General features: G+C 37.7%; 1 protein-coding gene and 1 long non-coding RNA gene across 4 annotated transcripts in view; one reads left to right on the top strand and one right to left on the bottom strand.

The window, feature by feature from the left end:
* Window positions 1-1431, bottom strand: part of LOC308658896 — a 76101-nt gene extending 74670 nt beyond the window's left edge. Inside the window, exon 1 of the long non-coding RNA XR_014024248.1 lies at window positions 548-1431. This is a non-coding gene — a long non-coding RNA (uncharacterized lncRNA). The remainder of the gene's footprint in view (window positions 1-547) is intronic.
* On the top strand, window positions 159-18635 carry NUDT4 (nudix hydrolase 4). 3 transcript variants are annotated; one of them, XM_081311816.1, is made up of 5 exons: window positions 159-289; window positions 11896-12006; window positions 13335-13379; window positions 15575-15662; window positions 15848-18635. In XM_081311816.1, the coding sequence occupies exons 1-5, from the start codon at window positions 191-193 to the stop codon at window positions 16048-16050; spliced, it is 546 nt and encodes a 181-aa protein (XP_081167942.1). In that variant the 5' UTR covers window positions 159-190; the 3' UTR covers window positions 16051-18635. The 3 variants fall into 3 exon arrangements, with proteins under 3 accessions (XP_081167942.1, XP_081167943.1, XP_081167944.1); XM_081311817.1 differs by having other exon boundaries at window positions 15578-15662; XM_081311818.1 differs by having other exon boundaries at window positions 191-289; window positions 11853-12006.
* Window positions 18636-24535: the final 5900 nt, after the last annotated feature.

The raw sequence follows: 24535 nt of genomic DNA on the forward strand, positions 1-24535 counted from the left end.
GTCCTGCACCGCGTCGGAGTGGCCGTCAGCCCCGGGACTAACCGGCCTCGCTGCCACTCCCCGCGCCCCCGCCTTTCTACCGGCGCGCCGAGCCACCGACTCGCCCTCGCCCCTACTCCCCGGCGGGGTGGCGGCGGCCGGGCCCCCTCGGCGGCGGCCGGAGCAGCCTCGGCAGCAAGAGCCCGCCTCTATGATGAAGTTCAAGCCCAACCAGACGCGGACCTATGACCGCGAGGGCTTCAAGAAGCGGGCGGCGTGCCTGTGCTTCCGGAGCGAGCAGGAGGACGAGGTGAGCGGCCGGCGCACGCTGCGCTCCGCGGGGTCTCGGGGGCAGCGGGCGGGTGGTCCTTCGCCGGGTCCCCGGCGACCCTCGGTCTGCGCCGCGCCGGGGCGATTGGAGCCTCTCGCTGCTCCCTCCCACCCTCCTTCCTTCCTTTCTCCCGGCTGATCGCGGAGACAAAGGGGCTCGCCCAGTCTGGCCCTCTCCGTCGGGGCCCGCGTGAGGACGGGAGGCCGTGGCGCCTCCTGGCCCCCGGGAAAGTCTCACCTAGCGCGAGTCACCATCTTAACGTGCGAGTTGAGCTTAAAGCTGGATAAACCTCCGGTGCTAACGGAGGGCAGAAATGGCGTGTTGCAGCCGGGCCCTTCCTTTTATATTTCCTTTCCACGTTACTGCAGCTTGCGGTTTCGGATTAAATCTAGGTTGGTTTGTGGAACAAGTAGCAGGTCCTCCCCGGGCTTTAAAGCGAAATCGCCTTCGGTCTAGTCAAGTGGACCCATGAGCTCAGATACAGTTGGCATAATTATACTTCGTTTTAAAAAATGGCCTCTTAAAAAAAGTTTTTCTGATGCAGAAAGGTGGGTACTGAAAGATGTCGGATGTCACCCAAAGGACTAAAATAAACTAGAAATGGGGAAAGTTGCCATTTTCAGACAATAACTGCTAGTCTTAGCATAGTTATCAAGGCTTCTTTACTTTGCTGTTTGGCTTGACATCTGGAAAAGAGCGGTCTTCTCCAAGAGCAAGCAGTCGATCTGCTACATAACTCCTCAGCTTTGGGTTCATAGGCTGGGGCGGGGTGGGGGGGTCTCCCAGAAGAGCGGTTTTTACTTATTTCACTTACGTTTACTTAATTTTAAAATAGCTCACTGTTTTGAATTTGCTTAGGGCAATAAGCCACTTGGTAGCTGATGAAAATTTTTAACACTATCGTTCTAAAAATGATTTGATAGGAGAAAAGTTAACATTCAGATTTATGTTTCCATAATTGTGACCAATAAAATACCAGGCTAAAGCTGGAGATGGGAATTTAATGGCTTCCTTATTACTAGTCTGTATAGTTCTGGTAAGTATGACTTATAGTATACACTCAGTGGTTAGTTCTTGCTAACAAAAAATCATGTGCCTTTGAACTTTTGCCACCCACCCCACTCCCCTTTTTTTATTTTAAAGACACTATTGCCTTTAGGGCTAATCAACCTTTGGGTTGGTTCATCAGTGCTCTTTTGGAGTCCTTTAAATGTTAAACCTAAATTCTGAAGGTGTTTCTAGAAAAAACCAGTATCTTTCCGATGAATCTACATAGAATTAGAAACTACCAGGAGTAGGATCTCTAACATTTGCAGAATGACCAAAGCCAACAAGCATCAACTGTGTACTACCAAAAAAAGAAAAAAATTAGGTTTTTAAAAGAAGGATCATATTGGAGGAACACATACTTTGTAGAAGAATATAGCTAACAGTGATCACAGTAAGAATCAAGGATCTTGTCTGGCTTATTTTATGATCATATTCTTAGTTGAGAGTTTACAATGTGCTAGGTACAGCCAGAGGAAAGTTTGTTACATGTAATCCCTTTAACACTTGGAGGTAATACTGGTTTTTCCTGTTAGAGGCGAGGAAGACAGTACAGAGCATAAATGCTTTGCCCAAATGACACAGTTAGAAAGTGGTAGAGTCAGAATTCGGTGCCCAATCCGGACTTCTGATGCTGGGCTCCTAGGAGGGACTGGCCAATAGCAATTAGATGCACACATTTGTTGAATGAGTGAGATTTTGTGAGACTGAGCTTCAAAGTCTTTCTGAAAGTGTTATCTTTGAAGTCTTGCCATAATGTGAACTTGGAAATTCAGACTTTGTTAATTTTTTTTAAGTCCCTAAGGGAATATATGGGAGATGGAGGAAGTCAAAATGATCCATATTGTATATGGTAACATAGTTTGACAAGAGCTTCAAGAATTACCTTAGCAGATAAGTGGGTTGTTTTTATGCTTGGAAATTGTTTATCCTTGGTCCAAGGGTATATCTCCGTGGTAGAGCTCTTTCCTACCTGGAAAGAGGCCCTGGGTTTGATCTCCATCACTGCGGGGGGGGGGGGGGGGGGTAAAATAACTACCAAATTCATAGCCTGTAGTTGAGTAAATAGACTAGCTCTTTTAGATAAAATGAAGTAAGGGATAAGATTTGGTGAATATATTAGAGATGCCATTGTGTAAAACTTTGTAAGTAATAATCTGTAGATTGAGAAACCAGTGAATCAGCTTGTTAGAGGATATACAGAGGGAAGACTCTGAAATTCTCTGAAGTAAAATGTAAAGCCAACTTTAACATCTGTTTTAGCTCTTCAAAATCTTCATTTCTTTGGTTGTGTACAGTTGAGGCTCTGTTACATGGTAATTACAGAGTAAACTCTAGCAAAACTTTTAGTAAGATGTCCAGGAACACTGAATTTGCTTCCACTCTGTTGAAATTACATTGCTAGCCTTCCAAGAATAGGATGCAAACCAGCTTATACCCACCTCTCTAACTAATGTTTCCTTGTGCTGGATTAAGAACACCTAGATCTGGTGAGGACATTTAAAAGCATATTTTGAGGATGAGTATAAGTTGAAATAAAAGTACTTGCTATTTGACCATAAAAAGCTGTGTAGAGCTCACATCTGGCTCTCCTGGTACTGAGGGAGTTCTCAGTAAGTTCTTTAGAACAGGTGGTTCTGGAAAGAAGATTGTTCTGATAGCAGAGTCTGTTTTTTTTTTTTTTTTTTTTTTTTTTTTTTGAGGGTGGCTTTATTTTTTTTTCTCATTTTTATCTTTATTCTGCCCTATGAGGTAAATAAGTATTAGAATTTATACAGGAAGAAAATAGGTAACTTGTCCCAAGGTCACAGATGCCTTTAGAGCCAACTAGTGTAATCCCAACAACTTGGGAGGATGAAGCAGGAGGATTCCAAATTCATGACCAGCCTTAGCAATTTAGCAAGACTGTCTCAAAAAAAAAAAAAAAGGTCATGATGTAGGTCAGTAAGTAGTAAACTGCCCCTGGGTTAAATCCTCAGTACCAAAAAATTTAAAAAAAAAATTCATTTAGAGGCCAGATGTTTTGCTTCAAAGCCTTAGATTTATTCAATCAGCCTCTCTAGAAAATTATTTCTGTGGAGAACCACCTTCAGTTTTGGCAGTTGGGCTTTGAAACAAGCTCACAAAATAATTTTCCTGTAGACTGTGCTTGTTTAGTGAAAGATGCCAACACCTTTACAAATAGGTAACTGAATATTGGTTAACTTTGAGCATATTTGCATATATATAGTTTGAACAGTGCAAAGATGAAGTCTCAATTCATATCCTGTAGTGGCAGGTTAGACACATGACTGATTAAAAGGGAAGTACAGTAAGATAAAAGTGCTTTCAGGTGCTCTGGGATTCACATCCAAAGTGAGTCATTTCAGAATGCAGGAAAAGGACCAAGCATCCCAAACAGAGTAAGACTTGGGACTGTGATCTATAATGCTACAGCTTGGGATACCAAAAAACAAGGAATAGTTAAAACATAGAGTGCCTTAAATGTAAGGCTAAGGACTTGTTAGACAGGAAAGGAACTCTTAGTTTTGAACAAAGGACATTTAGAGTTTAGATTTATTTAAGCATGAATACACTAGCAAAATGCCAGCAAAATGGGAATACTGCCAAGATGAGAAATAGAAATGACTTGATCCTGGATGGAATCTAGGCACAGTTGCAAGAGAGACATTATCGGTCCTAAAATCTGACTACTACTCTGCCATTGGACTTGGTGCTGTAATTAGCTTTTAACCTCCCAGAGCCAGTGGCTGCATCTTCTGCAGATGGTCTGCTGTAATACTGAGTATATATTCATGGATAATCTGAATTCTACAAAATCATAAAACAAAGACAAGGTAGTCTCAGAAAGCACTAATAAATAGTAACAGTACTAATTAGAATTATTAGTACAATTAAGTCTCCACTAGTACAATTAAAGTCTCCGTCTTTACACTTTTAAGTCAGTAGTTAGTCCACCCCTTTCATATATATACTGTGGGGCTCATGTTTCATTAAGATTAAATACTGGGGCTGGGGATGTGGCTCAAGCGGTAGCGCGCTCGCCTGGCATGCGTGTGGCCCGGGTTCGATCCTCAGCACCACATACAAACAAAGATGTTGTGTCTGCCGAGAACTAAAAAATAAATGTTAAAATTCTCTCTCTCTCTCTCACTCAATCTCTCAAAAAAAAAAAAAAAAAAGATTAAATACTGTCCAAAGATAGCTTCCTCACACCCCCACATCCCTTTGTTGGTCTTGGGAATTGAACCCAGGTCCTCATACATGCTAGGTAAGTGCTCTACCACTGAGCAACCTCCCCACCCCTTTTTATTTTGAGAATTATTTTCTCACTGAATTGCTGAAGCTGGTTTCAAATTTGAGATCCTCCTGCCTCAGCCTTCCAAGTAGTTGGGATGACGGGCATGAGCCACTACACATGGCTAGTAACTTTTTTTTTTTTGGTACCAGGGATTGAACCCAGGGGCACTTAATCACTGAGCCACATCCCCACCCCTTTTTTATATTTAGAAACAGGGTCTTGCTGAGTTGCTTAGGGCCTTACTAAGTTGCGGAGGCTGCCTTTGAACTCACCATCCTCCTGCGGATAGTCCTCCCAGACCTAAAAAAGGGCTGTTGTATAAGTCATAAACCAACTACCTTGTTTGAGGAAATGCACTTCTATAGCATTTTCATCTGTTTTTTCCTTAGGGTCTTAAGTGTATCCTAGCCATTGTTAAACCTACAATCTTTTCAAATGGCCGTTTGGGCATGGTGGATGTTCATCCCCTGCTGCTCACCTAATTTTGGTTAAATTCCTTTGAAATGGCTAACTATGATAGAAGTAGATTGTGTCAGAGTTTTTGTTTTTGTTTTAATTGTTGTTGTTGTTTGGGGCTTTGCAGTGCTGGGGATTGAGTGCGGGGAGCACTATACCACTGCACCATATCCCTAGTCCTTTTTATTTTTTTATTTTTATTTTTTTTATTATTTTATTGTTGGTTGTTCAAAACATTACATAGTTCTTAATATACCATATAAGTCCTTTTTATTTTTGAGACAGGGACTTGTAAATAGCTGGGATTATAGATAGGCATGTGCCACCATTACATTTCGAATGATATTTTTCTGTTATTTGTCCAGGGCATGAAAAACAGGGTAAAGTGAAGTAGCAGCAGTGTAGTGTAGGAGGAGGAATGCTTATGTGAAGGTAGTCAGGTTGAATGGGGTAAGAGGAAATGTCTTGGTGTCCACCACTCTGGACAGTTTTGGCTTTGAGGTTTGAATGTGATTAAAGTCTGGTTCTGTATCTTGGTGGAATGAGTAGTCTTTAAACTGTTTGGTCTCAGCCCTGGTTTATATGGAAGGTTGGATGTCTACTTTCATCTGTCATCTTATCAATGTGACATCTCCTGACAGTGGGTATGGAAAATAAATTTAAAACCTTAGTGACCACGTATAGCTCTGATAGCTGTTAGTGTATTGTCTTAATGAGATTTTACATGAGCTTTGTTAGGTCAGTTGTACCATTTTTAGAACATAATTAACATGCTAACTATCTTTTCAGTAGATTGAGGATATTATAGAAATGTTTATTTGCCTGTTAGTATGCTTTGGTGGGATAGCAAATGATAATACTTTACGATGATTCTGTGGGGTTTAAATGCTTCCAGTATTTATGAGAAGGACTCATGAGCATCTGCCCTTTAAAAAAAAAAAATTAATGTAATTGTAGGAAACGGTATGTTGTGATTAGGTAATTGTCTTCACCAAAACAAACCAAAAAGGGCCTTTAAAATAAATTGTGTAGTGGGGCGGGAGAGTGTAGCTAAATACAGTGCTTGCTAAGCACAGGAAAGGTCCTGGGCTGAGTCCTCAGTACTTCAAAAGAAAAAAAAAATTGGGGGGCTGGGGATGTGGCTCAAGCGGTAGCGCGCTCGCCTGGCATGCGTGCGGCCCGGGTTCGATCCTCAGCACCACATACAAAGATGTTGTGTCCGCCGAAAACTAAAAGATAAATATTAAAATTCTCTCTCCTCCCTCTCTCTCTCTCTCTCTCTCTCTCTCTCTCTCTCTCTCTCTCTCTTTAAAAAAATTTAAAAAAAGAAAAAAAATTAAAAAAAATAAATTGTGGAACTCTACATGTATATAAATAACTATAGCTATTAATAGTTTACTTTTCCCACCAACCTATATTAGAAAAAGAATAATGAAGCTGAGAATGTGAATTCATACCTAGTAAAACAATCGCTGTGGTCAGTACAGTACTAGCATCCCAAAGGTTTATCTAAGAAACAAAGTTTCAGTTGTTTATTATACTAGACATCAATCTTGAAAGAAAATTGCAAAGAAGATTTTAAATTTGTACTAACAGAAGGGTGTGATGCTTTTTTTGAGACAGGGTCTCACTCAGTTGCCCTGGCTGAGCTGGAACTTGGATCCTCCTGCTTCAGTCTCCTGAGTTGATGGGATTACAGGGTTCTGGTAATCCTAGGCTTTTTTTTTTTTTTTAAGCCCTTTGTTTTATTTTTATGTGGTGCTGAGAATCGAATGCAGTGCCTCTCACTGGGAAGCACTCTATCACTGAGCTACAACCCCAGCCCCAAAACTAGGCTTTTTAATTTAGTCAACCCTTTTTCTTGAAAGAGAAGTGGAGAAAACTCTAAGATGAAGTATAAACAAACTGACTTTCATATTGTCATTCTTAAAACCCTCTGAGATAGAGCAGGTGTTGGTACTTGAGGACAAAGTAGGAAGTGCTTAGAAAATACTGATAAATTCATGTGCATTCATCTTAATCACAATCTCCTGCCTAAAAATAGCCATTTTGGGCTGGGGATATGGCTCAAGCGGTAGCGTGCTTGCTTGGCATGCGTGCGGCCCGGGTTCGATCCTCAGCACCACATACAAACAAAGATGTTGTGTCTGCCGAAAACTAAAAAATAAATAGTAAAAAATAAAAAAAAAAAATAGCCATTTTATCCTCTCTTGTTGGCCTAATTAAAATATGCACATCTCACAGTGTGCTGTCAGTTTTTATCAGTCCGTATTCATCTAGTGCTGGGGATGGTTTGTGGAATTCCATAGCCATTTCTCATGCCCATGATGGACCTAGTTAATTACAGGATTGCTTGGCTGTCCTAGTTGGCCTCAAAAATCTGACCACTCAGTTTGGGGGGCCGGTTGAGGGGGACAGGGGCTGTGTTAATTGTCTTTTTTTTTTTTTTTTTTTTTGGCACCAGGGACTGAACCCAGGGGCACTTAACCAACCACTGAGCCACATCCCCAGCCCTTTTTATTTTTTATTCTGAGACAGGATCTTACTAAGTTGCTGAGACTGGCCTTTCACTTATGATCCTCCTACCAAGCCTCTGGGATTATAAGCGTACACCACTACGCCTGGCCAGATTTATTTCTTCCACCCTGGCAGACCTAACCTCTTGTCTATAGAATGCCTGTGGGAGATCCCGTCTCAAAACAAAAGATAAAATATAAAATATTCTGATAGAGTGCTTGCCTAGCATGTTCGAAGCCCTGAGTTGAATACTTATTATGGGAGAAAAAAACAAAGTAAACTTCTTTCTTGAGTGTTTCTCCTTAAGTTCAAGAATTTATGCTGAATTACTATGTCTGACAAGAGAGATTATTCTTACCATGTAAAGATTGAAGATTATAAAGACAAAAAGTAAATGGATTTAGTTTGATGCCATGAATATATTTCTTTCTTACTAGTCCATTTTCATAAAGAACTTTAAAAAGGGAATCTTTTTGATGGAAATTATAAGTAGATAATTAACATGTTTTTCTTGCTCCGAAAAGTATGTACCTTTAAGGTGCTGGATCTGTGTTTTCCAATACATGGTCCTTGAAATGACTAGTGGAATGAGAAACTGAATTTTAATTCATCTTAAAAAATCCATAAGATTTTGCTGGCAAATGTGTTTCATGCTCAAAAAGGCATGAATAGGTCAAAAGTCAGGCTGGAGGTAGAGGCAGATCAAGGGCATGTAAGAGCTCAGTTCTGTTCTAGTGTAAATTGTCATTTTTTGTTTTGTTTTTTTTTTTTAAGATACACTTGTATGAACAGACGCAATCTTTATTCTTTGATTAGACTAAGTCAACTTGTCCAAAAAATTTATGTAGATGTGTTTCATGGAACTTTCTAAATAATTTATGAAAGGGAGATGTTGACCCACTCAGTGGTTCCATGAGTTGGTGACTTTTGGAAGAAAATTTAGTCATATGTAGATGTCCTATTGATGATACTGGTTTGGTTTTAAAATATGAGGCTAAAATGTTAATTCAGAAAAGCCGACATAGTCTATGCTAGGGTGTTTTCCAACATTAATAATCTTATATAATTTAGCTATTAAAGACAGTCTTGGAGAATTGAGAACATGTAGTCATTGACCTAGATACGTGACCCTTGGAATTTTATTTTATTTTTTTTAGGACTCGATGGAGGATGGAGTTCAAGGTCAGCCTCAGCAACTTAGCCAGGCCATAAGCAACGCAGAGAGACCCTGTCTCTACATAAAATATTAAGAAGGACTGGTGAAGTGGCTCAGTGGTTAAGTGCCCTGGGTTCAGTCCCTGGTGCCAAAAAAAAAAAAAAAAAAAAAAAAACTAGTTGCTAAGAAAGCATAGAATTGTATAGTAAGATAATATAGCAAGTAAAATCAGGTTATGTGTAACTCATACCTTGTGACTAGAAAAATAGGTCTCTAACCCTGCAGTCAGAACCAGTAGTTGCCATTTACTTTCACAGTGGCATAAGATACACTTTAAACATTTTTTAGTTCAACATTTAATTTGCAAGTATTCATATAGGACCAAGACCTTGGATTGGCCTAGATCCTCAATAGCTGCCCCCCAAACTTTTTTTTTTTTTTTTTTTTTTTTTTTTTGCAGTGCTCGGGAGTAAACTCAAAGTTCTAACATTGAGATACATTCCCAGCCCAAACCTCCTTTTTGAATAAATTACAAAGATTTGAAATTTGATTTGCATTTTTAAGAATTTGAACAGAGAGACTTTAGGTTCTTAATGGATTTTACTTTTTCTCCCATTCTTTTCTATACTGGGGTTTGAACCCAAGGGCACTTTACCACTGAGCTACATCCCCAGTCCTTTTCTTTATTTTGAGACAGGGTCTCTTTAAGTTGCTTAAGGCCTTGCTAAATTGCTGAGACTAATCTTGAATTTACCATCTTCCTGCTTCAGACTCCCTAGTTGCTGGGATTAGGCATACACCATTGCTCCTAGTGTCCATAGTAGTTTTAATAGCCTATCTTCAATTAATCTTTATAGTCTTTTTGATGTATCTTTTTCTGCCATGATAGCATCATTATTTCTCAGTAACTATAAAACAAATAGAATTAGTACCATTGGGTGAAGCACCTAATTCTTGGTAAATTAATCCAAGTCAATAAGTGGGGAGAACAGAGAACTAGTAGTGGCCAAGAATGACAGGACCTAAGTCTTTTTTTTTTTTTTTTTTTGGAACAAGGGATTGAGTTTAGGGATGCTTTCCCACTGAGCCACATCCCCAGCCCTCTTAGATTTTATCTAGAGTACTTTTTTACATTTTATCTGGACACAAGACCTTCCTAAATTGCTGAGGCTGGCTTTGAGCTAATGATCCTCCTGCCTCAGCCTTCCAAGCTGCTGGGATTACAGGTGTGTGCCACCACCCCTGGCTTTAAGATATTAAATTCTCATTGACACCAATCCTATAAGAATAATTATTTCTCTTTTCACACAAGGAAACCAGTGCACTGAAGGTTGCTTATTAGCACATACCTTATGTGTATCAAGGAATGGAACACCTTGGTTATAATCTTCTGTGCAGTCAGTCACCTTTGGAATCAAACCTATGTCTTCTGATACTCAATACATTTCATTAACTGTGGCTGTTTAGCTTCTGATTTTGATATGTAACTACTTAGTATTATTTAAATTTAAAGCTGTCTTACATTTCATTTTACCAAAATTGCTAGTTTTGAACTTGCTACCCTCAAAGATAGGCATCAGTAATTCCACTAAGACTTTGTCAGCCATCATGTTAGTTTTCAGTGCTTTCTCAGGTTTTGTTACTGTTTTACAACAAGTTGTTTGCTTCAAGGAATGATGTTGGTGCAAGCAATAAAGCCGTGTCCAGATCTAAAGTGAAACAATGCTGACTCTTGTAAATGATCACTGGCTGTGATGAAGGTGTGTCCCTAGGCAAAGGTGTACTCTTTTATAGTAAGGGAGGTATATTGCCTAAATAGGCATTTTCTTCCTACTCAGCCGTTTGGGGATTTAGGGGGAAGGTAGAAGTCTGAACTACTGACAGTCTGAACTTGTTGGGAAAGGTAAAGTTCCTGTTAGCCTACCTCAAGTAGGAGGAGGCATCAGTACTGGCTGTGAACGAAGGATAGAGCTAGGGAGATAGAACTGCTGTAGTGCATGTCAAATAAATATATATATCAGTACCCACATCGGGGATTAACTTTTGTTTAAATTTACTTGAAAGCAATATTCTGTGATAATTTTGCAACATTATTGTTGTGGTTAAAACATGTTACCTTCATAATATCATTTGACATTGATAATAAAGATTTTGTCATTCTTTTAAAACTTGAGTGGATTTCGACCTAACCTATGCCACAGATTTCATTTTTAAGACTGCTATGTAATACTATTCCAGGTACTATTAAATAGTTAACATCTATACTTGTCTTGATAATATAGTGGGGGTCTGTTGTTTTGAAGAATTTATATAGTTCAGGCTTAATGGTGTCCTTGATTAGAGTTCTGTAGAGTGTTCCTATAAAAAGCCAGATAAGTATTTTAGACTTTGCAGGATGTATAGTGTAAATATAATTCACCTCTACTCTTAAAGGATAAATCAGCCAGATTAATATGTACAAGTGAATGAGTGTGACTTGGTTCTAATAAAATTTTACCTATGGACACTGAAATATGTCATCTGTTTTAAAAATAGAAAAACCCTTCTTAGCTCATAAACTGTACCAAACAAAACAGGTGGTGATGGAATTTGCTAATGATGAGCATAAAAATGACAGTTCTATGTACCAAGCATTGATTCTACATGCATTTCCCTGTTCCTTTTTCACAGCATCTGTAGTCTTCCAGGTATTCATTACATTTTAACAAGGTGACACATCTATGGTCATATCCTTATATGGAAGAGTAATTAAAGATTTCCTAACTAAAGAATAACTGATAGAACTGCAAACCCCAGTGTGTTCAACTTTAGGGTTAGTAAATGAAGTCTTTGCTTGTATCCTTTGTTAATATCCAAGAAATGGGAAATTTTACTCATTGAATCTAGTATTTAAATTATCTCATTAAACACAGAATGGTTTAGTAATGTAGTCATATTGTTGGATTTTTGGTCTTTGGAAACACAAACCTTTTTGGTAGCATAAGGTGTACTCTTAGTAATTTTAATGACATTTAAGAATGAGCTACAACCCTGCAAAGGTTTGAGAATGTTGTTTGTATCCATAGTGCTTCTCAGGCTGGAAATACATGGTCACGGTGGGTCTTGCAGGTGCTGTTGGTGAGTAGCAGTCGGTACCCAGACCAGTGGATTGTCCCAGGAGGAGGAATGGAGCCTGAGGAGGAGCCTGGCGGTGCTGCCGTGAGGGAAGTTTATGAGGAGGTGAGGTGAATGGTCATTTATTCTCCTTTCACACACACTGTACATTGGGATTCTACAGAAGGGTCTTCTGTGTGAGGTGTACAAACAAGGTATTTTGCTCAGCAACACTGAGGAGAAGGCAAGAAGTTAAGCAGGTCCCAGCAGTGCTTTTTCGTTGTTTTCTGATAGAACACCGATAACCATGTGACTGTAGTTAGCATTTTGCTAAACCACGTTTTTTGTGTTTTTTTTTTTTTTTTTTTAACCTGGTAAAATTGAGGTAAAGTCAGTGTGGAAGTTGCTCAGAATCATATTGACATGTAACTTCCTGATTGTCCTGATTACTTGATCAGTGATCAGTGTGTAATATTATGGCCTTGGCAAGGTTAGTATTAACATCGAACAGGAATGCATGGATCATAAGCTGTAATTCTATCTCAAATGAGTAAGAAGCAATTGCTGGGGCTGGGGTTGTGGCTCAGCGGTAGAGCGCTCGCCTAGCATGTGTGAGGCCCTGAGTAGAACCTCAGCACCACATATAAATAAATTAAAATTTAAAAAAATAAGCAATTGCTTTTGTTTTACTACTTTTGTCATCAAGATCAATAAAATATGACACTCCCTCATGTATAAAAGCATAAGTGGCTTGCTTGTATTCTTTCAGTTGATAGAACTTAACTTACTCGCAGGCAAAACAATAAAGTGAGTAGTGGTGCTGTTATAAATGGGAAGGGAATGCATAAGGCCATTCTTAGGCTTTGTACATAAGGAGAGGTTTCACAGCAGTAGGTTGGTAATAATAGCAATTTCCTGAAGGAAGGACACCTTAAGTAGGGGAAACGGCATGTCCAGTGGTATTCATTTGTAGTATGAAATGGGGAACAACTGAAGTTGCAATAGGTTGGTTACAATGCTAGGAATAAATAATGAGGACTGTGTAATAGAAGGGTGCATAGAAGAATCCTAAATCTAAGCCATGGGAAAAGAAGAAAGGAGAAAGATGGATCTTTAAGAAGAGGAAGTGTGTATTTACAGAAGTCTGGTTTCATTCATGTTTGACCCAAATTGGTAGAAAATCTAATTTCTATCAATTTTTGCCACTTATAAAACAATAATCTGATCAATAAGGAGTCACATGTAGAAAAAAATGAAGCCATTATTTTATAGCAAACCACAGGACCTGAATCTTGGTATGGCCAAAAAACTTCACAGAAGCAGGAAGATAGTGATTTGGTATGGGAAGGCCCATTCTGTTTAGATTCAAAAATTGAAAGAGCCAGAATAACTTATGTAAATTACATTATTATGAAAAGATAAATATTTGCATTTCATCCTTTTTTTTTTAATAGGCAGGAGTCAAAGGAAAACTAGGAAGACTCCTGGGTATATTTGAGGTGAGTTACAAAAGTAATCCTCACCTAGCTGTTAATAGCATTTATTCCTTTTGAAGATCAGCAAGATAATCTGGCAGCAGGCTGAACCAGACATTCCTCTAACACTGTCTGTAGGCAAGGTAGTCATAAGGATTAGAAAAGGAGGAGGTAAGTAAAAGCCACTTCACCTTTTTTTATATACCATCCATTTTTATACAGCATTATTATGGTAGTAATTACCCCCATTGGCAGTATAGTAAAGTCAGTGCGTTTCCAGTCCTAGATATATGGAATATATGGAACATGGGGACATTATTTTTTCAAGATAATATTTAAGGGTTAGTTCAGTCTTTAAGGTAAAACCATATAATTTTATTTTTATGCTTTTAGGAAATTCAGAATTCCAGTTGTTCAGCACTTGGGAGAATTGATGACTCTTACAAGTATACAGTAGTTTTTAAAGTCCTAAAAGCATAAGCATTCAGACTTTTCCAGAATTCAGCACTTGTTTTACCCAGTTTCATAGCACCATCTCCTGGTTAAACTGGAAAAGATAAGATTTGTTTTCAGTAATTCAAATATCATAGTTCAAGTGACATTTGTCAATATGGTGACAGGTCTTTGAAGAAAACTCATAAAGCTCAAAATATTGGAAGGTAACAGTATTGTTTTCCAAGTACTATTTAACAGAAAATGTCAATCAATACATCTTTTCCCTTAGAAAATAAAACCGAATTATTTTGCCCTTTTGCCCCAGTGATTTCAATGAATTTATGAATGTACTGTAATAGATAAATATTAATTGCTAGGCATAGAAATAAGAAAAACAACTTTAAAAAAATAAAGAAAAATAGTACTGGGGATGTGGCTCAGTATTAGAGCAGTTATCTAGCTTGTGTGAGGCCCTGGGTTTTATCCTCAGCACTGGAAAGTAGCAAATGATGATGATGATGAAGAGAAATAATAGTAAAAACTAATAAGTGACTTACCATGTGTCTAATTTGCTGTTCATACTCCTTCCCAAAGACACAGTAAACTGATTGGATTATTCAGGTTATTTGTGGTAGGAAAAAAATCGGCAATTATTTAAAGTCTTAGACTACAGCAAACGACTAAATTTAATTGGAATGAAAGTGAGTCCCTTCATTTTAAAGCCACCTTCTATTCAAATTTTTAGAGTCAAGACTAGGTGCCAGTTTTAATAAGGACAAAATTGAGTTTCAAGCATATCGATTTTGGGGAGGGGGGAGGTACTGGGTATTGAATTCAGGGGCACTCTACCACTGAGCCACATCCCCAGCCCTATTTTGTATTTTACTTAGAGACAGGGTCTCACTGAGTTGCTTAGAACCTCGCTTCTGCTGGCTTTAAACTCACAATCCTTCTGTCTCATCCTTCCCAGCTGCTGGGATTAGAGGTGTGTGCTGGTTTAAAAGATAGTTTTTGAGAAGGGCATTAACCCAGGTATTCTCAAACCTGGCTGTGTGTATAAAAATATCAACACTTTGGCTTTATCCACAAGTGAATTTTATCTTAAAACAATTTTCCCCCATTCTGAGTAATCAGGTATAACCAAGTTCAAGAAGCCCCAGTCTGGGTTGGTAGGACTGTGCTTTTCTGTGTATCTGGATAAACTGGAATATTCTATAGGAGCTGGGACTTTTTCTCTACATATATCCTGAAGGAAGCAATTTTTCACAGCACTGAATGGTTGTCAGGATTAGCCCTAGGGAATAGGACCTAGTGTAAAAAGAATATGGTTCTTTTAATATAGGTTCCAAATTAAAAGATTTTATTTATGAAAACAATGTTGAATATATGTAAGTCAATGTTAAAAAGTTTACTATTAGGCCACGTGTGGTGGTGCACAACTATAATTCCAGCTGCGGTGGAAGTTCACAAGTTTTCTAAGTCAGCATGGGCAACTAAATGAACCCTGTCTCAAGAAGAGGCTGGTGATATAGCTCAGTGGTAGAGCAACTGTGGGTTTAATCTTCAGTACCAAAAAAGAAAAAATTAATATTCGGAGCTAGTTTCATCATTGATGAAGAAGCTCCAGTTCTCATCTTTTAAACTTTAACTCTTGCTAGACTGTACAACTGAGAATAATTGACTGTTACTTAGTCAGTGCTATGCCAGAACTGTTTATTTTTCCCCTGAAAATACATACTTGGCTTATTCCTGTAGATTAAAATGCTTTTCTTTTTATACTCAAGCAGAACCAAGACCGAAAGCACAGAACATATGTTTATGTTCTTACAGTCACTGAAATATTAGAAGACTGGGAAGATTCTGTTAATATAGGTGAGTTCCTATTCCTTTTCTCTCTGGTCTTCTGAATTATCTTAAAACTCTTTCCTGAAACATTGTTTAAGCTGTTTCTAAAAAGAGTTATTTGGGGGGGGGCGGGGGTAAAGGTCATTGTTAGTAGAGTTCAGCTTGCTATTTAAAATTGACTGTATAGTAACTGTTGTCATACTGTTCTCTAGGAAGAAAGAGAGAGTGGTTCAAAGTAGAAGATGCAATCAAAGTTCTCCAATGTCATAAACCTGTACATGCAGAGTATCTGGAAAAGCTAAAGCTGGGTTGCTCCCCAAGCAATGGAAATTCCACAGTACCTTCCCTTCCAGATAATAATGCCTTGTTTGTGACTGCCGCACAGACCTCGGGGTTGCCATCTAGTGTAAGATAGAGAGTTTGGGGAGGACCTCCCCGACCATGTGTGATCTCTTGGGGAGAGGCTTCTTCACTTTCCTTGGCAAACATCTGAATGATGCTTGCAAACTGTCTGAATTTGCCATGCAGGGATTTCAAACAATTTGCATGTTTTTCAGATGCTTTCAAATCTTCTTTAAAAAAAAAGTGTAAAATATTTTAATAAGCCAAAGCCATGTGGAATTTTTTTTAGATGCCTTAACTGTGCCCCCTCATGTTATTTTTGTCATTTTTTTTCACAGCATTTTTTTTAGGGTTTTTTTGTTTTGATCTGTCCATTTGGCATCAGTCTTTTATCAGATCAAATTACTTGTGGGTATGTTCCCCCTAAATTGTTTTCTCATTTGCAGCATTAATATAGTCAACAAGTCTTTCTGTGGTGGGAATTAATGGAAAATATTCGAAGTATTAAAGAAATCCATCCATTCCAGAACTTGTTTCATAGGATAAGAATTTAAAATCATAAATTGCACATTTGGACTGTCTCTGTATGGTCCTTAACTGTTCGGGCAAAGGATTTCAATTTGATATTTGGGAAATTTGTCAACTCTTCTAAATTTGCATAATTAGCATTATGTTGCTGTCAACCTGAAATGGCTATTTTCCCTAAAATTCAATAGTAATTTAACACAAAATATTACTCTATAGCAAGTTGGTGATTTTTACGGAAATACTGTTAGCAAAATGCATGATGTAGTAAATACATCTTTCTTATCATGAAGACAGTATTCACGGAATTTATTTAGCATGCTCAGTTGCCAATTCCCTTTGTCACTGATCTCTTACATAGAATATCTTGGAACCATATTTCCCTCAGTGTAAATTGCCCTTAAAACATTTTCAGTCTTAATTTAGATTTACCAAAAACCACAGGATTAGAATCTCACCTTCAGGGCCAAGTCAGTGATGGCTGCACCACAGTGAAATACAAAGGCCACCTTGCTGTTCAGCTGCTGTGGGCTTAAGATTGTTAAGGCACCTTCAAATGTCTCATCTTTTTTAGGTTGTCAGTAATTACTGTTTGTCATAACTTTTGGGGCACTAAACACACCTGAACTAAAAATTATTTCATCTTACCCTTTATACTCACTTTAAAAATCAGGCATCCCATCTAAAACAAACAAGTACCTGGATTGAAACTCCTGCATTTCCCCCAACAAGGTCAGAAGTAAGGGGAGAGGAAAAAAAAAAAACATTGACTAATGTTGGGAGAGTGAAAAAAGATCACTTTTTCTTATAGACAATATTAGCCTTTTGTAAATATTGTAACTTGTGAGTATAAAGTAGAAAAGGTATAGTTAAAATATTTGCTCTCTATAACTGCTAACCTTTAAAAATATAATTGCTGCTGAAAATAGAGCTGTTATATTTCAGGAAAATTGGTGCCGTTTTGAAAATGAGATCTTGTGCCATTAAAGGCAGCTGAACTAAATATAAACATAGTTCACAAATTAATGCTGTCAACGGAAGGAGTAAAGTAGAAAAACTTAACCAGTGACATTTTATCCTAAATTATGTAGTATAATCAAATGTGATCATCAGAATTTTTATATTTTTCTTTGTACAGAGGTTATGTATTCTGAGTGTTATTAAAAAAGGAAACATTTTAAATCCCACAGATTTGTATCAATCACCAATGGACTTAAGTTTTTTTTTCTCAGTAATCTGAAATTTGTTTAAATTATACACTTAACACAGCAGACAAACTGGATTGTTTTTGTATATAAGACTGCTTCCACCTGAAATGCTGTCAAGAGTACTTGGGGGGTTTATCTTGTACATGATATTCTTAGAGGTAATAATGCATGAACTTATTTTATAAACTCTTGGACTATGTATTTGACATGTAAAAAGTGTACAGTATTAATGTCAACCATCTCTTAAAAGTTAGCCTATAAATATTGTTGTATAATTTTCTTTGGTCAGAAACATTTTGGTCTAAGTAGTGCCGTCAGGATTTTCTTCAGTGCCATTTAGCAAAAACATCTGTCATTCACCTATGCAACTAGCAAAAATGTGTATAATACTACAGAGTACCTTACAGTTTCACTTTTAAAATTTCTTCACTGTTCTTGTGGAACCTGATCTAGCAAAATTAGAGGAAAGCCCCAAGGAAATTTACTTGAAAAGCCAACATTTCCAGGTTAAATAGTGGAATCCACTACTAAAGATAACCAGTAAAATGTCTACCATCTCAAACCTCCAAAGTTTGCAAGGTGTTGAGGCTGTTAATTGTGCTTATTTGTGGGGTAGTTGAATAAAATTGGGCACTTAATTTTTCGGTTCCTTGTCCCTCATGAAAAAGCAGTTACTGTAAATTTGACTTGTAGACAAAGTAGAATCTACCCTGCATGTTGTTTTGTAAAGATGACATTTTTCCATCCAAGCACATGCTATCCAAATTTCCTGTCTATCACACTGTTGTATAAAGAGCAGCAAAAACTGGAGGGGGAAGTAACTGCTGTACACTGAATTGCTCTGCATGGTCTTATTTGAGATAATTGGTGTAAGAATCTTGACTTTTTTTATATTTGGAAACATCAAATAAAAATGGAAACAATCCTTTGTGGTTTTGTTTTGTTTATATGAGCTTTCTGAAGCTTAGGGTCAGGTAGGTACTTTTTTTTAATTTTGAAATGTTTTTGCCTTAATGTGACTACCTAGAAGAAACCTATATCATTTAGGTAGGGATATTTTACTTAAGGATTCAGCTGAAAGAAAAGAGAAGCTCTGCAGTGCTGTCTAGTTAATCACTAGTTTATTAAAGTATGATTTTAAGAATTAGTTGTAGGTAATTACTGTAGTTGACTGAGGTGGTTTCAACTGTTTCATGTATTTTTCTTCAATATTTACCAATAGCCTCACATATTGAGAATCTGCTCATACAGAAATTTACATTATGGTGGCATAAAGAAAGTGACTTAGCTTATATAGGTTTCTAAAATCTTTTGAGGCTTTACAGCTTTTTATGTACACTTCAATGTAAGTTTTTATTTTTGGTACTGGGGACTGAACCCCAGGGTTCTTAACCAGTCACATCTCCAGCCCATTTTTTTTTTTAAATATATATAGAGAGGGCCTCATTGAGTTGTTGAGGCTGGCTTTGAATTCACCATCCTCCTGCCTTAGCCTCGGAGACACTGGGATTATAAGGTGTGAGCCATCGTGCCCAGCTCAATATAGCGTAAAAAGCAATAGATGTTTATGAAATGTCATGCAAAACAAGTGCTCTGCTACTGAGCTACAACCCCATCCCCTCCCTTCTATGTAATACCATCCTGACTGATGCCATTAGCTAAATTCCAGCAAGATGTTTCCCAAAGACATATCTTAGCAAAATCATTACAGAGCAAATACTCAAAAGGTTCCCTTTTTTTTTGGTGGGGGTGGGTGGGGGAAGGGGAGCAAGAACAAAGGAGTAATGGTTAACCTATTATAGATCCATATAATGAGCACTACAACAACAAGAACTGCATTCAAATAAGAATGTGTGTGTACAAACAGCTTCTCTGGAGAACAATTTAGTAGACATATTTAAAATGCATATAATCCTTTTACCATCTACGGGGGGGGGGGGGGGTGGAATCTGGTCAAATATTATAAACTGTACAACCAAAATAATGGTCCCAGCCAGGGACCATGGTGCATACCTATAATCCCAGCGGCTCAGAAAACTGAGGCAGGAGAATGGTGAATTCAAAGCTAATTTCAGCAAATTAGTAAGGCAGGCCCTAAGCAACTTAAACTTAGCAAGGGTCTAAATATAACAAAAGAGCTGGGGATGTGGCTCAGTGGTTAAGCACCCCTGATTCCTTCCTCTGTACCTAAATTTATGGTCATAGATGTATTGCAGAATTTATGAAATTGGTATTAATGTACAAATGGAATTAAATTATGGCAGTCTATTTAATAGATACTATGCAGTTCCCTCCCATAAAGAGGTCCAGTCACATGTCAAGTTCTAACCGAAAAGAAGTCAGCATGTTTTGTGCACATATTTGTTTATATCGGAAAAGTCTAACAAAATTAAAGATCACTTTTTAAAAAGTTGTACAAATTTTAGATTTTCAATAAAAGCTACCTGTGTAGATTCTGTAAAATGTTTTGAGAAATTGTCAATGTGACACACATTCTTTTTTGTTGTCTATGGTATTTATTTACATGTGGTGCTGAGAGTCAAACCCAGTGCCTCCCACATGCTAGGCAAGCACTGTACCACTGAGCCACAACCCCAGCTTGTGACACAAATTTTTGATACTGGGACTTGAACCCAAGGCCTTGCACAAGAGCAGTTATCACTTCCAGGGGTTCCACATCTTAGTTAACTTTAGTTCAGATCTCAATTTTGCAGCAAGTGAAAATATATCAAAGCCAATTCTTAGCCTCGATGATATAGAAAATAATGCAGGAATAAGTGTATAGTTGAGGAAAGAGACAAAGTATGACCAGTTCAATTGGTGGAACTACTGGTGGTACAATCTACTGGTCAAACCCAGCCTACCACCTGTTTCTGTAGTTGACAAACAGATATGTGGTTTTTTAAAACATTTTAAATGGTTGAAAAAGTTTTATGAAGAGCCCAGCACTCCCAGCTGTTTACAAATTATCTATGGATGCTTCCTCAATATAATGGCAGAATTGAGACTGAACTGTGGCTCACAGATCAAAAAAAAAACCAAAAAACAACTGCAAAAAAATTGGTCCTACTCTCCTTTATTAGTCACAATCCTAACCCTTCTTTCCAAAACTCAGGGAAAACAGCATCAAGTTCAAATCTGGTGTAACTAGGGCTAAGGCTATAATAGCTCAGTGACTGTGTGCATGAGACAGCCCTGGATTCAATCCCTAGAATTGCAAAAGGAAAAGAAAAAAGTTGGTGCGACCATCTTGCTTTTGCCAAGGCTGTCTTGAGTAGCTTATTCCAGAACTTGGTTGGAGGACCTTGCAAACTTGCAAGGTTATACTAAAATGTACGTACTATTTGAATTTACTAATCTAGATCATATTTCAAAAGTATTCTTGTCAGAATGTATCAAGTATGTAAAAAAGGAAATACGCTAGTTACTCTAAATGATAGGCACAGGAGGTTATTCATCTATTCTAAATTTTTAAAACATTTTTGTACTGTACACAAATGATAGGCAGAGGGAAAATGTTGCAGCTCCTTATGAGCACCAGTACTGACTTAAATTTCAATTGATGCTATTAGGAGTCAACAGATCTAGGTATTAGGGTAGTTACTATGCACTCCCATCAGAAAAGTTCAGCTTGCTCTGCTTGGCATCAACTCTACATCCACATTCACACAGTGAATGTTGCCCCAACATGTACATACGAAATGAGATTAGCTCAAGGAAGCAAAGATGGGGTTGGAGGAAAAAGATTAATTTTTCATGTTTAGCTCTACACCTAAGTTAATTTTGTTCGGATACCAGTTTTGCAGCCACTGGGAACTTGCCCAATTGGTGTCATAAAAATATAGCAAAGCCAATTCTTAAGAAAATACTATTCTTAGCCTCAATGATAAAAACAGAAAATAATGCAGGAATTAAGTATATAGTTGAGGAAACAGACAAAGTATGACCAGTTCAATTGGTGAATTAAAAGATTTTTATTTCTTCAAATTATTACATTCAACATGTTTTTGCTTTGTGTTGTCATATAAACCCTGATAAAACTTCTTAAGATAGGCAGCATGCTTAATGGTAAATGAAATGTTACTCCCAGCCCCAGAATACATTTTTTGGTGAAATATTACATTATTCTTACATAGATTGATGTATTAGGTGTCCTATTTTTCATTGCATCTGGATTTGGGGGATAGCTGATAGCTTTTCTAAATAAGGTTGTAATTCTAAACCTTTGCTACTGCAGTAACAAAAAATGGATATGGCTAGAGTAACCAGAAAACATTCCTAACCGTCAAATAGAAAAATAAAGCCAGTTTGTTGTCCCCATGATGCCACTTAGTGCCATTTAGCTGCTTATAGTGTCTCATAGAACAGATTTTCTTCCCCACTCTTTTAAGTGCTAAACCATAGCACCACCTGTGGCTTTTACAAACTGATTTGTACTTTATCTTTAAATGCATCTTCTGAAATTTATTTTACAAATATATTCCTGATTTTGGGTAAGCTTCAAGTTCTATATACATCAGGTCTAAGATCTTACTAGGTGGACTCTAGAAAGACCAAGGATAACTGCTCCTCTCAGAGTAGAAGCAAATCACAGCAACATAAACTAAAACAAATCAAAAGAAGCAAAGCCCATGTTGACATCTCAGGATTTCAGAAAAACACAAAGTGGCAGAGTGGATTTTCAAAAAGTCATTTATTGATAGGTTCAGATCCTTTGCTTCTCTCCCAGAGTTTTGCACATGTTGTTCCCTCTGCCTTGGAGTGTTTATCTGCCTTGAATCCGGAAGAGTGGACTCTCCAAGTACTTCCCTTCTTGACAGAACTACATCTACTTGTCTGTGTCCCCTCTGTTGTTAGATCATGAGGTCCTCAAAAGGAAATCCCTGTGCCACTCCACCTAATCATCCTCAACCTGTAGCAGGTACATATTAAATACTTTTGTCAAACTGTTTGGCTTGGGCTACAAAGTCAAAGACTTAGAACAGGACTACACAAAGTTACAGCAGGTGGGCTGGGAAGGATTCTAACTTGCAAATGACATGCTCTTCCTTGGAGTGACTGCTACCCAATTCCTCTAAACAGGTGTCAAGCACAAAGGTAGGTCAGCTCCACTAGTGCCAGATCTTCAGATCCTTCAAAAATAACAAATTCTGGATTTTTCAAGGGAATTTCTGGAGTTAAAAAAAAATGGCCAACCACTTGGTGTGGGCCCAGGGAAACAGGTCCATAGGCCATATATAGCTGCCGGTTTTCAACCTTTGCCTAAAGCCTCTCCCAGATCACTAAGTCCCAAGAAATTTTAGTCATACACTGGCTCTTGCTTCCTCCCACTGGTTGAGAAGATAGGTTCTAGCAAAACAACAGGGGTGGGTGGGGGGGGGGTCTCTTAATCTTACTTTTTAAATCTGGAATTTTATAACCTGAAAATCACTGACACTAGGTATAACCTTGAACAATGCTATCTATAGTTCTTATGCTGGTCTTTAATTACTTGGAAGTCTTACTAAGTTCAATCAATCATTTTCTAGAATGAGACTATTTCATTAGCTGTGGTCCAAGATGTCCTCAGCCCAAGAATTGTTATAAGTGACAACTGTTGTCAATAATTTCTAAATTTGTAATATTAGAGTTATCAATTTATTCTGAAAAAAATTTTATTCTGAATTTAACATTCATTACCAAGCAATGCATTTATTTGGAAGGATACCAGTTACCAGTCATAGAAAGCTTTTGTATGTTGAAAACGTAATTTTAATAGATAATTCTTCATCTTACATAGGAGCACAATAAAATACACCACATTCTGAAGAAACTCCAGAAATTATGAGAATAAGAGTGAGGAAAATTCAGATGGGGCTACAATATCCATTACCTTAAACTGCAAGAGACAAAAAAAGATTCCAAAGTGAAGGTTAACATTTACATATTTATGACTGGCTACATTTATGACTTGAAAATAAGAATCAGGCATTAGATGTGGAGAGAGGTGGAAAAGAACAGTTTTGTGAGGGAAGAAACTGTCAGTGAAGAAAAATTTACTAATAACAAATTAAAGAATAAAAGGAGCTCCAAAGCAAATACTAGGGAGGTGAAAGCACATTAACTAAGATTTGATGCTCTCAAAGGAAGAAACCTTTCTGATGACACTTATGCAAGCTGGTTGCTTGAGATACACTCTTAGGTCTATAAGGAAGACTCAAATGCCTCAGCAAACCCCAAATGAATACCAGATTGGTGTTTCCTAATAACACACACCAGTGGCCACATAGGAAGTTTAAAGATAGGAACCAAGAAAAAGGTCATACTCCACATCTGAGGTAAAAATGTGGCACGACATGTGAAAGTCCTACATGTCAGTCACTAATGCTTTTTTTGCTGTGACTATCCCTGTACAGTAATTTGTCAAACATTGTGGCAAGACCAATGATAGCCTAACTAAATCAGACAACGAACATTTATTTTTAATTTCTAGGAGTTTAAAAAAAAAAGTCAGACACTGATGCTTTATGCATGCTCAGGGCCAATTTATAAATAATCCCATTCAGTAATTCTTAATATAAGTTTGCATCAGTGAAAAGAAACTGGCAAAATCTCTTGCCATTCAATTTGTCAGATGGTGAAGACCAAAACAGAATGTTTCATCAGAGTTTTTTAATTTTTAAATACGATTGTCACATTGGGAAAATGAAATAAACACAGTAAAATAAACTGTACAAAGGCAAAGTCGAATAACAAAAAATATTTTACTAAAACATAAGATTTACAGAATTCCAGACAAGCCATACAAAATGGTCACAAGTTTTTTCTTTTTTTTTTTCTCTTTTT

This window comes from Spermophilus citellus (assembly GCF_964194105.1).
Source record: "Spermophilus citellus genome assembly, chromosome: 10".
Lineage (NCBI taxonomy): Eukaryota > Metazoa > Chordata > Mammalia > Rodentia > Sciuridae > Spermophilus > Spermophilus citellus.

What these genes read in the sequence shown, in the direction of transcription:
- NUDT4 (XM_081311818.1), top strand. Translation starts at nt 225, where the DNA reads ATGACCGCGAGGGCTTCAAGAAGCGGGCGGCGTGCCTGTGCTTCCGGA. An exon ending in GACTCCTGGGTATATTTGAG is followed by an intron (nt 13,380 to 15,574) that starts GTGAGTTACAAA and finishes TTTATACTCAAG; the next exon opens with CAGAACCAAGACCGAAAGCA. An exon ending in GGAAGATTCTGTTAATATAG is followed by an intron (nt 15,663 to 15,847) that starts GTGAGTTCCTAT and finishes ACTGTTCTCTAG; the next exon opens with GAAGAAAGAGAGAGTGGTTC.